This window comes from Curcuma longa, chromosome 3 (genome assembly GCF_044706935.1).
Source record: "Curcuma longa cultivar G26 ecotype Majalengka, Jawa Barat chromosome 3, ITB_CL_G26_1.1, whole genome shotgun sequence".
In the NCBI taxonomy this organism is placed as follows: domain Eukaryota; kingdom Viridiplantae; phylum Streptophyta; class Magnoliopsida; order Zingiberales; family Zingiberaceae; genus Curcuma; species Curcuma longa.
The window spans coordinates 6548432-6565015 of record NC_133863.1 but is presented as its reverse complement, the minus strand read 5'-3'; the positions used below and the strand labels follow the sequence as shown (position 1 = coordinate 6565015).

General features: G+C 40.0%; 3 protein-coding genes across 3 annotated transcripts; 1 reads left to right on the top strand and 2 right to left on the bottom strand.

Annotated features, from left to right (window-relative positions):
* Positions 1-1403: 1403 nt before the first annotated feature.
* Positions 1404-2980, bottom strand: LOC141825528 (zinc finger protein ZAT9-like). The gene has a single exon (XM_074712906.1). It carries the CDS (start codon positions 2709-2711, stop codon positions 1635-1637), a length of 1077 nt encoding a protein of 358 aa, XP_074569007.1. The 5' UTR covers positions 2712-2980; the 3' UTR covers positions 1404-1634.
* A 2541-nt stretch (positions 2981-5521) lies between these two features.
* Positions 5522-6967, bottom strand: LOC141823564 (UDP-glucose 6-dehydrogenase 5-like). Its single transcript, XM_074710868.1, has one exon. It carries the CDS (start codon positions 6965-6967, stop codon positions 5522-5524), a length of 1446 nt encoding a protein of 481 aa, XP_074566969.1.
* Positions 6968-11574: 4607 nt separating this feature from the next.
* Positions 11575-13128, top strand: LOC141824713 (PLASMODESMATA CALLOSE-BINDING PROTEIN 2-like). Its single transcript, XM_074712041.1, has 4 exons — positions 11575-11895; positions 12317-12556; positions 12634-12667; positions 12777-13128. The coding sequence occupies exons 1-4, from the start codon at positions 11844-11846 to the stop codon at positions 12994-12996; spliced, it is 546 nt and encodes a 181-aa protein (XP_074568142.1). The 5' UTR covers positions 11575-11843; the 3' UTR covers positions 12997-13128.
* The last annotated feature ends 3456 nt before the right edge of the window (positions 13129-16584 follow it).

The window sequence follows — 16584 nt, the reverse complement described above, 5'->3', positions numbered from 1 at the left end:
TAGAGAGGTAAATCTTCAATTATAGTCGATACACCTGTTCAAATAGTCATTCATAACCTTTCAAATTAGACGTCTCCCATGCATATTCATTCGACAATTAGTCAATGCACCTCTTCGATCGAGTTGTTGACGGAATAAGATATTCTTTTGGGTTATTCAATTTGACACGTTATTATATATAGCACTTATATAGTTGACATCCCCTTTGGTAATCTATGCATTTTTTACATGGACGGAGAGATAGCTTGAAGGGTGATAATGAAGAGGTTGTAGCCCTTTAAATAATTCAAATAAAAATTAGAGAGGATCTATCTAATTAAAAAATCCAGACTTTTTGCTACGACCAGTACTGCCATGGAACTGGAACTAAGGCAGGCACCGTACGTGCAGTGCAGTGCAGCAAACAAAGAGAGGGACCGAGCCCTCTCACTTTCTATCTGGGCCAGCCCACAAGGGCCGCCTAATATTGGGACCACAATTAGCTACCGTCAGTGAATTCCGGTTGTTGGAACTCAGCTATAACTACTAATTTATTATTGGCTGAGCTCTGTTGTAGCTAGGCCCCAATTTAGGTTGCTTGTCGTCTCTCAATTGGCTAATTGGGTGTCTGTCGTAGCTTAGATGGACCATTTTTTTTTATGCAAACATTTTTCTAATCCAATTACTCTCACGTTATATTTACACATGTAGATTGCACTCGCATATGAACTTTGTGCATCATAAACTGTTAAAGCCCAAGACGGCCAAAAAAAAATACTGAAGATAGGTTAGCCGACAAGGAACGTAATAGGTAGATGTTACTTATGGCCCGTAGAGGTGTCAATTCAGATTAGGGGATCGATCATCTTTATCTCATTACTTATGGCCCGTTCATTATAAATTCAAATTCAATATTCCATCTCTCAGAAATTGATTTGATTCGGCTGATTTAATTAAAGAGGTTTTGACAAAAAAAAAAAATGAGCATGTAAGATAACTTCGTTTAATTAAATGAGTTAAGCAACTCATAAAAGAATCACATGATAGTCTATTTTAACCAACTTCAATAAATCTAAAAATAAAAATAACATTCTAAGTATTAGCAATAATCACATGACTCAAACTTATAATTTATCTTGAATCAAAACCCTAAAACTGAAAGTTTAATTGTGTTTGACGCATCTACCCTACAGTGCCAAGACCTTTCGAGCAATTTAACCACAAATTCGAACAAATCATATCTTGAAATTCTACCCGATTTACATATCTTTCCACTGCTGGAGGACAAGAACCCAGTACGATAAAGTAGGACCAACAGGCCACAGAAGAGGAGCACTTTAATGTAACCTGAAGGAGGAGGACCTTCCAGGTTGCATGTGCCACATACGAACTGTAAACAACCTGTTCTATGCATGCTTTTGGGCGTCCAAAGAAGTAATGAAAATTGCATTAAAAGGGAACCAAACTTGTCTAGTGCAGTGTTCAACGCAAATCGATCAGCTGTTTGAGGTGCTTCCGTGCACCACCATGAATCAATCACACTTGAAGCAGCCAATGAAGTGTAACTCGTTGTTCTAGAGTTATTCCTAATTAACAATCGCAACGCCAAGCAGTAGAAGATAGTGAAGCTTCGATCGGAGCAGCAAATTACGAAGCTATATTACCTGATAAGCAACCCAAGAGCAAGAATCCAGTTCGGCATCGCCGTCGACGCCGGCCGGGAAGTTGAGATCGAACAAATTGGTCATTTCCAGAGGCTGCTGCTGGATCATGAGATGGCACCTCTTCTTCGTTGATTCGAAGCTTGCTTCCGAGACTTCACCGCCGCCCACCGTTTCTTCCTCGTTTGCAATCTGATGGGCGGACTCGATCTTGCTTCTACGGCAACCATTCGTCCTCTTGTGGCTCGCTCGATGGCCGCCGAGAGCTTGGTAAGATTGGAAGGTGTTCTTGCAGTCGACGCATTGGAATTGGCTCCTTTGATCATCCAATTGGACCGTAGCGCCGAGCGAGATAGAATCCGAATTGTTCTTCCGATCCCTTTTATTGGGGAAACCCTTCCCTGATACCTCACTGGAGGAGCATTTGAACTCATCGGCTGGAAAAGGGTAGATCTTTTGATTCTTGAGCAGATCAAGATCGCCATCAAATTGATCATCGGAAACCTTCGTCTTTTTTATCCCTTTACTCGGAAGATCGACCTCCACTTCCTTGACGGAAGACTCGCTGCTGCCCTCGCTGCCGCCTCCGTCCCAGCGTCTGCAATCCCTCGACAGCATCATAAGTCCGATCGCTCCATCCTCGTCCTCGCGCTCGTGCTCCGAGCTCGAGAACGAGCATGAAGCCATCGCCGGCATCCGCCTCGACTGACGCCTCCTTCCCTGGAGAGGGATCGCTGCCGACGCAATCCTACAATCGGTCTGTCTCTCCGGCTCTGGTTTCAGAAAGTGACACTCGCAGTGGCCGAACAAAGCCCTCCAAGTCAAGAACTCCTTCCCGCACTCCCCGCACCGCTTCTCCCCATCCGCCCCGTCGCCGTCGTCCGACATCCGCCACGTCTTCTTGGGGTTCGCCCTGAGTCGGTAGGAGCCCGGTGGTGTCCGCCGGTGCTGGCCGCCGGCATTCACAGCGATGTTGTGGTGGGACCGCATGTGGCCGCCGAGGGATTGTCCACTGGGGAAGCTCTTCTTGCACACTTTACATGGATGCGACGGCAGCCGATCTCCCTCCATCGGCGGCCAAACAGAGGAAAGCAGGGCAGAAAAGGAAATAAAGGGGTAATTGCGGAGCTTACAAGGGATCAAGAAGCGGTTTCCTTCTCCGAGTCAACCAACCGCACGAGGCAGAGAGACCTAAGCAACTCCATTACCAACTCATCGATCCAACTCAGTCTCCGAGTCTCCCCACTGTGTCCTCTGGTTGCTTCCTTCTCTGTTCTTGGGAAGTGTAAGGAATCGAGAGATGAAGCAGGGAATTGGGTCCGCAAAGCTTCCTTTTGCGGTTTATATATAGAGAGAGTGTGGAGGAATTGGAGAGGAGAAATTCATGCACGGAAGCAAAATTAACTAGTCAACAGGGGGACGGTGGCCTTTGAAATGGAATTGGACGGTCGGTATTGTGCCATGGATATGGCTGGATCTTCCAGCGAAGCCAACTGCCCTTTACTTTCTTAGGCGATGGACAAAAAAACATAATGCAAGGGAAATTGGGTGGTATTTTGGCATAAGTGCCATGTGTTTGTTGGGTGATCGTTTGTTGTAGCTCAGTGAGAAGTCTCGTGTTCGACTGGAATTTAAGATGGATTTCCATGATAATTGATTTCTGATGGGATAAACCGTTCATCTGTTGTTGAAGAAAGTAGATATCTATTCATACAAACTACATGAGCAGTTTAATTTGCCATTAAGACACGTGGTATATAAAATTTGATGGAGAAAATTATTCTATACAACGAAAATAAAAACTCAACCTCAACCAAGATTCAGCGGAAAATCTACTCGGTGCACGACACGACTCCAACTGCAATGCAATGTGATTCACTTCCTATACAGAGCAGTGCTTGGATGAAGATGACGCCAGGAAGGGATCGTGGCCACTCGCACGTCCTAGCTCGGTGAAACCCCACCCACCACTCTGCGATCTGCTTCGCGTACTCCATACAAAGCTTGTGACCGCCCGATGTTCTCGGAGCTGTGCTAGGATGAAGACGACGGAATTAAGGGATCGTGGATTCTCGCGCAAACTCTCTCGATGCAATCTTCTTCCAGTTCATTATGCGTGCACAAAAAGAAAGGGCAGTGGAGCCTCGTCTCGCCGACAACGTCCTGGCTATGATTCAAGGAGGAGACTGCTATAGAGAGAAGGGAAGAAGAGGACGGTGGTGGAGGAGGGATGGCCGTATCTTGTGATTGGTGGAGAGAGGAGGCCGGCAGTGGCGAGGCGGCAGTAACACTAGTGGCAGCAAGGGATTGGAAGGGGAAGACGGTCGAGGCGGTGGAGGGCCAGCGGGAACGTGTTTCTAGGAAGGACAGTGGGTAGTGCTCTCGCGAGAAAGTGGGAGATGTGGCATCGTAGCGTCCCCTCGCGGCTCTAGCGATGGTTGTTCGCCGGTGGTGGCGATGGCGGCTGCCACCTCGCTAGAGGGTCGCGAACCCTTTTTCTTTTTCTTTTCCATTTACTTTGAAATATTTCAACAAAGCTCTACAACTTTACGAAATTACATTGTGGCTCCTTTTTCTCATCAGTAAATTGTTCCTAAGATACAACAAAATCATATACAGTTTATTGGAATGTACTTTTTACAGCAATCAACGAGTTTGGATGATTACGCATGTTACTGCACGAAATCAGAGCCAGTTTGTCCAAACTGATATAGAACTTCTCCATGGATTCATAGTGTAGATTCTCAGTGAATAAATGCAAACCAAACGATCTAAATATTTTTAGCGATATAATATAATCTTGTATAGATTTTAACCAGGAGTAATAGGAATATACAAACTATCTGTTCCAAAATATAGAAATGAAGTTCTTAGCTATATATATAAACTCTGTTCCAAAATCAAAGAACTTCACTTGTGAGAAAAGCTTTTACATTGTGAATAAAAGTAGGCAAACCTTTCGTGGGATTATTAAGCTGCTAAAATCTCTTTAGCCATGCTTACCACACATCCTTCATAATTTTTCTAAACCATCTAAGCCAAGTTCTTGCCTATAGCACAAGCAACACACATGTTTTTAGTGCATTTTCCCCTTTTTCAAAAAAGATCAAACATATATGTGTGCGACAACCTGTAACATATCCTACAACTGATTGTAGAGCTTCTTCCTTTGCTTCAGATACAAGAAATGCACCAAGCACCTAACTTGATAGAGAAAAGTTTTTGGATTTTTTATCCATCCGACTAAATGAGCTCACTTGCAGGAAAAAAAAAGTGTGTGATGCAGATGATTCCTATCTCTAATAAAGGTGACTGCCACACGATGATCTCATCATATATATCTTCAAACAATATTTTTCGACTACAATACAACATTAACATAATTTTTGGGTCTCCAGGAGTTCAGAATCATATTAGGAATACGCGGATCAACGCAATAAAGATTTAGAAGATTAAGGTAAACTCAGACTAAAGTAAACATCTGATAATCTTCAGCTAAGATTGTTGATAAGCATGTAGAGGTGCTAAGGTACCGGTTGTTGAAGAAAAAATGGAGGTTTTTTTTTGTGAGCCAGATATTGTCAGAAGCAATCCAAGAAAATAGCGAATGGATATGGAACCTTTGTAGGAAATCATTCTTAGTGTTGACGTCCACATCAAATCATGTTTAAAGGAAGGATATTTCGCAGACAAGAAATTAGGACCTCTTCCATGCCTCGGATAAGGAACATAATTGAAGAGAAAAATGAACATACAAGTGTTTTAAAAATTACAAGACAGTAAGTTGAGCCATAGCTTTCTAGAATGTCGAGATCTACTGTCTGAAGCAATTAATCAGAAGTTTGTAAATACAAAGAATTGTCAGTTTGACTTGCCACACATTACCCTGCAACAGCTCTACTCTTTACCCATGGATCCAGAGGCTTCCCGATGGAGTACACAATGAATCCTATCGCTCTGAGTTTTTCTGGATCAACAACATTGCGCCCATCGAAGATAAAAGCTGGTTTGCACATCGCTTCATATATCTTTCGGTAGTCCAATTCCCTGAACTCATCCCAATCGGTCAAGATGCAAACACCATGTGCCTCCTCAGCAGCCTCATACGCGTTGCTCGCTGTATGCACTTGCTTCATTTCTGTTGGGCTCAAGATCAACAGCTTATTCGAGCTCGAGCGATCCCAATCAAGTTTCTGCATTGTGAGGTCATATCTGATTTGCTCTTCGCTCACCTGGGGATCATATATGCTCAGTGTGGCCTCGTCGTCCAACAGCCCCTTGCAGACATCAATTCCAGGTGCGTCTCTCGTGTCCCCTGTGTCCTTTTTGAATGCAAACCCAAGCACAGCAATTTTCTTCCCCACAACCGTATTGAACATAGAGGAAATGACCCGCTTGACAAAACGGTTTTTTTGAAAATCATTGATCTTAAGCACCTGTTTCCAGTACTCAGCAACATCAGTTAGACCATTGCACTCGCAGATATAGACCAGACTGAGGATGTCTTTGATGAATGCTGATCCTCCAAAACCAAAACTTGCATTCAAATACATAGGTCCAACCCTTGAATCCTCGCCGACGGCATGGGCAACCTCAGAAACATCAGCTCCAGTAGCCTCACAGAGTGCTGAGATAGCATTTATTGAGGAGATCCTCTGAGCCAAATAGGCATTTGCCACGAGCTTTGATAGCTCTGCGGACCAAAGATTGATTGTTATGATTCTATCCTCAGGCACCCAATGAGCATAAACATCCTTCAGCACTTGGACAGCCTTCTGCCCCTCTGGAGTCTCCAAGCCACCAATAAGCACCCGGTCAGGCCTCAGTAGATCTTGGACCGCCGTTCCCTCTGCCAGAAATTCTGGGTTCGAGAGGATCTGATAGTTGATTCCTTTGCTGTTATGAGTAAGAATCTTCTTGAGAGATTCCCCAGTCCTCACCGGAACAGTGGACTTCTCCACCACAATCTTGTCGGACGTGGAAACATCAGCAATTGTGCGAGCAGCACTTTCCCAGTAGGTCAAGTCTGCAGCCTTGCCAGCTCCGAGGCCGCAGGTTTTCGTTGGTGTGTTCACTGAGATGAAGACTATATCAGCTTCAGAGACATGTCTCTCCACATCAGTGCTAAATGAAAGGTTCCTTCCTCGGCACTGGTCGACAATCTCATAGAGCCGTGGCTCATAAATTGGCAGTCGGTCACTGTTCCATGCAGCGATACGCTTTGCGGAGATGTCAACGACGACTACCTCCACGGATGGACATTTGAGGGCAATTACTGCCATTGTCGGGCCGCCCACATAGCCTGCTCCGATGCAGCAGATCTTCATATTTCCACTTAACCAAACCTCGTTCACAATCCGGACAGCAACGAGATCAAACAGCTGCAAGAGGCAGATTTATAAGATTCTTCGATCTACATATAGAAAAAAACTATGAATCGGCAAGAAAAGAGCTGAGGCTTCAGCTGGAGTTCTTGTAGATTAGTTTATCAAAACTACATTATAGACTTGCATACTTAAATTAATGAAGGAAATAACAAAAACAAGAATACATAATTGAGACAACATGGTCGAGGATAATTTAATGTGTAAAAGAACATAAAATCAAGATGATTCAGAAGAAATGAGGATTGTTATACGTAAGGTCATTTTGATTGAAAATATAGCAAATTAAATCATGTATGGTAGAGGAAATGGAAAAGAAATTAACTGACTGCGAGTCTGTGACCAGAACGATTAGGACAGCATGGTATAAAGAAGATTAGGACATGGTATTGCTTGAGACAGACAAATAAAGTATTAGTTTCACAAATGAACAGAACCTAGGCAGCAAAAACTACGGTGCCTGTCTTAATCGACAAGGGCAAACATCTATGGATTTCATTCATGCAGAACATAATGGGGCAACCGGAGCCTTTAAGCTTAGACCAAAGGTTGAGAGATGAAACTGTCGGTAAAATTGTTGATAAGATAAGACAAAAAAAGGATATCAGTATATTATACCAATAGAATTAAACAGAAACACTTTGCTTAAGATTCAATTTGCATTATTTCCACAAAGAATGGTTTATTTTTTATTCCAAAGCAGAAGTTGGGAAGAAATACAAATGGTGGAAGCATAATAGTTCCTTCAACCAAATCCCACTATACCTCGTAATCAAGGAGAACAGTTAGTAATAAAAATGCATAGGTACGAAGACAAACAACTTGTACAAAGTGGTTTCAGAATAATATAGCTCACAGCTTAATAAGGGCCATCAAATTTCCCAGTGGCTTTATCACATTAGCATTTAAAGAAACATTTAACAAAGAAAAACATGAGAAAATCAGCATTAGAAGTTTGGATGCTTTCAGCAGGAGAATAGGAAAATCTTCTTACAGCACCTTCGAGTCTAATTTCCGCAGGAGAACAGGAAGAAGAGGATGCTTTCAGTAAGAGGTGTGAAAGAGAGCATACGAACAAAAAATAAAGAACAAATGAATTTATAACAATGCCTTCTGAACTCTAAGCGCCTTTCTTTCCTAGAACACACTTGCCGAAAGTTTAATTTCACAACTAAGCTGGAAGTCAACAAGTTTCAAGAATCCTATGAGCAACAAATCAAAAGATGGCCACCTGTAGTATATCTACCATTTACCAACTTGTCCATTATTTCCCTGTAACCGTTGACCATCTGTTTCAACAATATGTCCAACACTTAGCTCAAAACCAGAGACTTTCTGATTTTGCAACTAACTTTATTTTCATTCTATTAGTTACCATAGCACTAACAAGAAGAATGATCAATGGCATCATGCCCTACAGATCATCCAATACAAGCAGATAAGTAAGCATCCAACTTTTACTCTTGAGGCAAGCCTCTGATAGCTAGTCTAGTATCTTAAGAATCCACTATAATAAGATTTCTATTTACTTCTGTGCATCAACGTTGTAGTGTAGACTAATTGATGTGCTAGCCATTGTGATAGGCCGACAAGTAAACTTTTAATAGAGATTTTATGTGGGTATATATTTTCTCACTCTAACCTGGTTTCACTCGTGTACCTGACCCACTTTCTTAGGTGCCTGAACTCTGTGTTATGAAAGGGAGGAACCATCGCATTTGTCAAATGATGACTTACTAAGAACCCTCTTCTTGAGGTCATGGTTTGTAACTTGCTCAAAATCCTGTTTGTTCCAGTTTCTTTGTTCTTCCTGTTTTTATGTGTTTATCTGTCGTCACACCACGCAGGAGGTTGCTCAACTCCTGATAACCTAATACATAAGTTTCATTCAGGAAGCCATAAGTATAGTTTTTTTGTTTTGTTTTGTTTTTTTTTTTGTGCGTGCATCAGCATACGGTGTTTCTTCGAACAGTGTAGATTTCAGCCACTCACTTTACAATTCACTTTACAATACATCTGCGAACAGAGTAGATTTTCAGCAACTGAACAATGTATTGCTAAGTATTAGAACGATTCAATTCCTAACCGCGGTCACTGGCTCTAAACCATGGCTTCACCACGAGTCTACGATCAATGCTAACAGAGCACTGACTCTGGAAATCCACGACAAGAGAAGATGCAAAACCTAGAAACTATGTAAAATCAAACACATGAAAGCACGTATTGCAGAAGCGACAATGGAGTTAACAAAAAAAACTTACAAACCCTAAATCTAAAGACTAAAATCTTTTATTTAAAAAACATACTGTATATGCATTAAAAAATCACATGGAAAAGGATTAAATCATGCGATGAACAATCTGTGTAGCAATTTTTTTTTTTAAAAAAATATACCTTGAGATGAAGAGAAGAGATGCCTCAAGGCACGGTGCAATTTGTTGGCTTCTACTTCTGTCGAATTTCATTCATCAGAAAATAAAAAATAAATACATTTAAAAACCCTAAAAATTAAGGGAGATACATTCGCTTCTCTACACTCTTTTAATGGGAGATGAATAGAATATTAAATGACAAATTTAATAGGATACGGCCATCTTTTAATAGAATACTATATTTATATAATTTTTAAGTAACCATTAATTAATTTTTAATATATAAATATTTAACAAATAATTTTAAAATGTACTTTCATAGATTAATATTAATTAATACTAATATTTTTTTATGAGAATTTAAAATCATCAGCTAAAAAATGGATTCAAAAATTAAAATTTAAAGTTTAACTTTTAATTTCTTTGAAATATTATTGCTTGCAAATAGTTTTAATTATTTATTCAATAATTTTAATCATATATTTATTGTAAACAAAAGGTGGAATCTCCACCTTAATCATATATTTATATATGTGCATATCAAAGTTGCGCTAACCATGTGAGCAAGCCCGTGGGGGCCTAATCATATATTTATATATGTATATAAAATTGCTAAAATTTAATACTTTGAAGAATAATTTAAATAATTAATTAAAATATGCGTTGTTTGAGAAACTGAATTAGCATATATTATATATAGGGGTGAGCAAAAAAAAAAAATCGATTAAATCGAATAAATCGATCGAATCGATTGAATTTAAAAATTCAGTTCGGTTATTTTAGAAATTTAATTTTTTAAAAAAAAATTGATTAATTTGATTCGGTTTTGATTTTAAAATTTTTTATTCGATTAAATTGAATTAATTAAAATAAAAAAATAATTTATAAATTTTTAAATAAGTAAATTTATAAAATTGTAATTAATTGATAAATCTCGCATAATATTTAAAAATTTTATTATTTCAGTTAATTTAGTTAAAAATCAAATTAATCGATATTTTTATCGATTCAGTTTGTTTGATTTTTATTTAAAAATTCGATCGACTAGATTAGTTAAAAAAATTCGGTTCAGTTCAATTTTGATTAATTTGATTTGATTTAATTTGATTTTAATCGAACACCCCTAATTATATATATTGAGCGTGGCTTGCCTTTTTAGCTCAGCAGTCGGTCATTTGGAGGGATCTCATTCTTGTTCTTGGGGTTTCTGGTCTGGTAGGATTCTTTGGGTTCTTTATCAGTCGAGTGAGAGGTGCTCTGGGAATGAAGCTCTGAGGGGTCCGATGAGACCAGATGGGGATGTCAAGGGAGAGTGAATTCAGTTGTGAGGGACAAGAATAGGAGCGGAGCGTGAATGCTACTCAATGGGAAGGGAGAGAGAGAGGTCTCATTCCTATAAATGGGTTGAGAAGGTCTTAATGCATGAATGGCGGGACAGTCACTGATTCGATCTATTAGAATAATCAAAGTTATTAAATTAAACTAAAATTTGACCATTTTAATCGGAAGAAAAAGTAACCTAACGTGTTGACCGATTCAACCACGGGCCAGTTCGGCTGTCGCCTGTCGCCTGTCGCCTGTCGCCTCCTGTCGCGCCAGTTCAGGATGCACCAGAAGCCCGTGGGCCTAGGTCCGAACAAGTCCGCCATGTTTTTCTAAAAAGAGATACTAAAATCTGGATTGAAGATCCTTAAAATAGTATTGCTCCGAGCTTGGGCCTAAGCTGAGCGCCTGTGTAGTGAGTGCCCTGTGGGTAACCACTCAATTCTGATCCAGCAATAATGTCGGAATATCATCATTGATACAGCATTTTCTTGTAATTCTTTAGGACTTTTTTTTTTAGTTTTATGTATAATTGATAAATCTTTGTGATATGCTTTGAAATTTGTAAAAATGGAGAATAAGTAGGCTATAAAACTTAGATTCTACTTCTGTAACGCAACAAGAACAGCCTATGTTTGGTGGACCAACAGCTCAAAAGCCACCACCTTTAGCTGGAGCAGTACAAAATCTTGAAGTAGAAGAATAGCAAGTCATGCTTTTCAAAAATAACCTGGCCACTCAGCGTCTTATAGAGCGCCCACACCAATCAGCAACTGGATTCTGTGATCCAGTTCACCCAACCATGGCCATGAAGGTGTGTTGAGTTGAGTTCATCATTGCCCATCAGATGTTTGATCTTCTTCCCCAACCCAGTCATGGGTTTGTGGCCGTCCTACAAAAGGACATGGCTGAAAAACAACAGTAACTCTCTTCAAAAAGATTGCAGAGGCTGGTGTGCCATTTGGTTGGTGAAAAATTAAGAAGCCTTGCAGTGAATCCATACATCCACATCTGCCTCTGCCATTTCATTTTTCGAGTTCTTGTTCTTGCTCACTTTACTACTCTCTCTTTCTGTTTCCACTCTCAACTTTGTGTTTCAAGTTTTTTGCATCTTCCCACCTGCCATGGCTGCTCTAGCTTTAGCAGCTCTCTTCTTGGCTATGATTGGTGGATCAGGTAACCTTTATTTCACTTGAATTTTTTTACAAGAATTTCTTTCTTTTTGGACTATTTTGGAGATCGCGGTATCAGTGAATGTTTCTCTTTCATTCTCAAGCTGTCCCACCTCCCAAGATCCATAGACTCCTCCCTTGGCGTTCTTTTTCAAGTTTTCCATGAAAAAGAAAGTCCCTTTGTTTACTTGTGAGTTTGAGGGATGTTAATTTCTCAACCGTATTGATGTCTATTTTACTTGCACTCAAAAACTTGTGAGAAGAAGATGGTTTTCTTTTGGGAGGATAATCTGTGAACCAGAAGCTATTAGTGTTTACTTGAGAGTTGAGACAGATTTTATTAGTTCTTACTGAGAAAGACATAGCTATAAGCATGTGAAAATCTACTGAACAGTCATTTTGTGCAAATCATTTGAAATGTTCAGAGGCGACTTGGTGCGTTTGCAAGCCTGAAATGGTGGATACTGCTCTCCAGAAGACACTGGACTATGCTTGTGGAGCAGGGGCTGATTGCAATCCTATTCTCCAAAATGGAGCTTGTTATAGTCCCAACACTGTGAGGTCTCATTGTTCTTATGCGACCAACAGCTACTACCAGAGAAAGGGGCAGGCTCAAGGGGCTTGTGATTTCACGGGCACTGCCACTCTTACCACAACAGATCCAAGTAGGTCATTTGATCTGAACACTGTTGTGCATACTAACTAGCAAAGCCATAATTTCGATCTCATGGATTGTATGCAGGTTACAGTGGTTGCACTTACCCCGCAACTCAAAGGTAATCTTCTCAGCTAATTGGTATCTCCAGCTTGTTCTTTTTATGCTTTGGAATAAAAATTGCTTTCGCTTTTTCTTTTTTCCTGTTTTATTCTTTTTTCTTCATTCAGTGCTGCAGGCTCAAGCTCTACACCATCAACAAGCGCCCCAGGCACATCAACCCCTACCTCCTTCACTCCATCCACTGGAGGACTGGGAGGCTTGGGGCCCTCAACTGGCATTTCCAGTGACACCAACCATGGTGGTCTGGTCCTAGAGCCAGGCATTGGTGCCCTCCTATTTGCTGCCACTGGTACATGCATGGCCTTGTTGAGCCGAGCAAAGTTGTAATGCTTGTACTTTGAGAGCTATCCTTGTGCAAATGTTTATCTGATGCTACTGCTGTAATTAAATGCACTGATACACTGGCATTTCTCATCAACTAATGGCAAGCAGAATTGATCCCATTTTAATTCTTTCTTCTATTTCCTCTCTTTATCTCTTAGGGAGGCAGAGATTAAACTAGTTTGGCAAATTTTGATGACATGATTCTTTTTCTCTTGGATCAATGATGAGCTTGTTGATGAGTATGTGCTTTTGATTCTCAATTCAATTGAATACCTTTATCTCTTTGAGGGAGTTTTAGCTCTTGTAAATTTTGTGCTTCCATGCACAATCTTTTTTGATAGTAATGTGATGAATTTGAATATCAGCAAAAGTATCTTTAGAAAGGCTTATTGATCCTGATGTAGAAGAGAATTTTAATTCAATTTCTCTAAAGGAGAAATTTAGCGTCGATCCTTCAAGGATCAATTTTAGCTCCAAAACTGGGTGAACGTGATATTATAGCGTTGGAGGGAAGCGAAAATTTTCATTTTACCTTTTGCTTTACGGTGCGAACACAGTGGCTACGAGTATTGAGAGAGAGGCAGGCGTCACTGGTGGGTGGAAGCAGGTGTGGTCCGTGCGTGGTAGTCGTTGTGCACAAGGGTGAAGTCTGTAGCATCACCGAACCGAAGGGCATTCGATGGAACTACCCGAAGAAGCTGCGGGAGGTCACCGGGCCCTGCGCCTTCCACGAGTACGGCGGCTTCTGTCCTTCTACCGTGCCGGTGACGGCCTGCGTTCGCACCTCCGAGCACGAGATTGTCTTGGACATCATGCATTACGTGCGCGATCGCCGCCGTAACCTCCACCTGCCTGACCATCGTATCGTCAGAAAGGCCGACGTAAGGCGGATCATGGAGACCAGGATCTTCGGCCGCCGTGACGATTTCTCCAAGGTCTACCTCACTGAGGCGGTGGAGGAGGGCTGCAAGTCTCGAGATGCCGGGAGTAAAGCAGGTTAAGAACCCCGCTTGTGTCCATGGCATGTCCTTTCCTCTCGCGTTTAGGGTTCCTTGATTAATCAAAATCCTTTGTTGCCCCATACCTTTGTTTCCTGAATGGTTCGACGGTGATGCTGCTTTCCTCCTGCTATGTCTTGCTTGAGAGTGATATTTCATCTGTTCTTGAACTTCTGAAATGAAGAAATTCGATTTGTTTCTTGATACCTTTGCAACTTGTGATGAAATATCCAATTTGTTTCATCCCGCCCATTCTGAGTAATTGCAAGTCTTTTTGTGGCACCTACTAATGCGTCCCTCCATGTTCATGTGCATTTCGGTATCTTGAAACTCAACTGTGCATATGATCCTTGTTCTGGAAGTCCTCACAAATGTTGCTAGAATACAGTTGAGGAATAATAGCGTCACTAATAATCATTTCTTCAATAGTCTGAATTTATTTACATCAGTAAACGAAGATCAAAATATTGTAGCAATTCAAAAACTTCAACATCTCAATTAACGCTTCCACTAAGATGAGTTGAATATATAGTTCTTATATTGTCCTCTTCTAAAATTTTAGCAACATAGATACAGCATCTGAAAATCCCTAGGCAAGATAATTTACAATAAACAGCCATCGTATCACCTATAAATCCTACCGCTTTCTAACTGATAGTCCTAAATGCATCATTGAATGCATAAATTTAGTTACCCTGTTCTGAAATTATGGATGATGTGGTCAGAAACCTGCAATTATGCAGTTATCCATTATCAGATGAATTTCTCGGTGGATTCTTTACCAGGTCATGATTTGCAGAACCTTTTTTCGGGGTCATGTTTATTCAAAAAGAATTATAACTAGTTAAACTTTTCATTCCACTTTAAAATTTAGAAAACAACATTTGACTTTCTTCAAAATTCTATCCATCTACAAACAATAAACAAGGAAAATCCAGGATTCATGTAGAAATGTTTCCTCCCTGCTTTTGATGTGTTCCCACTTTCTAACATGTTAAATTTGATAATTAGTGTAAAGTTGCATGTGTAATTATTTTCCTATATATTTCGCAATTATGTTTATTTCACACATACTGTTTCATATCTGCCTTGTTCGTGCTGATGCATGATTAAGTTTCATACCTACGTAGCTGGCCGCAACACCACACAACTGCCTCAGCACATGATATCTCATGCATGGTAGGTGAATAATTCACAGGGAAAAAAACAATAAATGGTACATCATGTGCCAATTCAATGGCATGGCAAATTCTCATCTCATGGAACATGCTTGTCTATGAATAGGACACAAATGCCTCTCAGTTTAGTGGTGAGGTATCATTGCTAGTCTATTGTTCAACCATGATGTAACAGTTGTAAAGGTGAAACCCATCGAACATGTGGAACTATTCAAAGGGGTGAAGAATTCTGTGCTTGTGGAAGAAGCTGCAATTGCAGTGCATTAGCTGCCGTCTGACTTGTTCTTGGTATGATTAGATTTGTTAGGCTGCTGGATTTTTTGTAGTCACTAGTACTCCTCTTGAAAGTTAAAAACATTCATGTGAAGTGTACCTCATTTTCTGACGGCTTCTGTGCATATAGTCCAGGTCCAAACAAAATCTTCTAATGTTGCTGTTCATGAACTCACAACATAATGTCCATTCATTGTTTTTTCCCTGTGAATGTGATGCACACAAACACAATTACCAACATCCAACTCGAAATCTAAAGTGATATACTTGTGTATCCATATAATTCATGTTTTTTTTGGGATTAATTGTCAAATTTAGTGTCTCACTGAATCTAGTAAAGTTTTTAGTTTTAATTAATGTGAACATGTACTTTTAATTTTATAACAACATTACTACAATATCGGCTTAATATATTACATGATGCTTTTAAAAGAATTTTTAATCCATTAGGAACATCAATATATGACTTATTTGATTATTGAAGAATAAAAATATACCTTTTTCATGAAATAGGCAATCAGATTGATATTTTTATTGACTAAAAATATGTGGAAGATGTATTTATGTTTCAAATTAACAATATGTTCATTTGTTATAGAATTAAAAGTTCTATTAAAATTCAAGTTTATTGTAGATTCATAATAAATTCAGCAATTATTCCTTTCCTGCATCGTCAAAAGTTCATGATAAATTCAGCAGTAATTATTCCTTTTCTATACTGTCAAAAGTTCATGATAAATTCAGCAGTTATTCCTTTTCAATATTGTCCATTATGCTGCAACTGCTCTGTCTCATTCTTCTCCAGTTCCTTCTGGGGATTATTACAAGGTATCTGTTGATGGCCAACCCTCCTCATCAGAGCAAGATGCAACTGCTAATGTCCTTTCCCCATCCATGTTATCGTTAGAACAGGTTGGTGTCTAGGGTTCTTGAGGCAATGCGGTCCCCATAATGCTTGCTAATTATAAAATCTTTGCGTGAATGGAACAACTCCATGTTCTTATAATCCGGATCATTAATTGCCAGGCAAATGGAAAACCCATCATTTATTTCTATCCGATCAAAAATGATACTGCTACAAGCTCAATGTTTCTGAACCTTGGAAAAGGGTAGGGTGACTTGGTTGTTCCTCCGGTTTTCAA

Excerpts from the sequence above, each read along its gene's own strand:
- LOC141825528 (XM_074712906.1), bottom strand. The coding sequence starts at position 2,711 with ATGGAGGGAGATCGGCTGCCGTCGCATCCATGTAAAGTGTGCAAGAAG.
- LOC141823564 (XM_074710868.1), bottom strand. The coding sequence starts at position 6,967 with ATGAAGATCTGCTGCATCGGAGCAGGCTATGTGGGCGGCCCGACAATG.
- LOC141824713 (XM_074712041.1), top strand. The coding sequence starts at position 11,844 with ATGGCTGCTCTAGCTTTAGCAGCTCTCTTCTTGGCTATGATTGGTGGA. Across the intron at positions 12,557-12,633 it reads TCTTACCACAACAGATCCAA|GTTACAGTGGTTGCACTTAC; the intron begins GTAGGTCATTTG and ends GATTGTATGCAG. Across the intron at positions 12,668-12,776 it reads ACTTACCCCGCAACTCAAAG|TGCTGCAGGCTCAAGCTCTA; the intron begins GTAATCTTCTCA and ends TTCTTCATTCAG.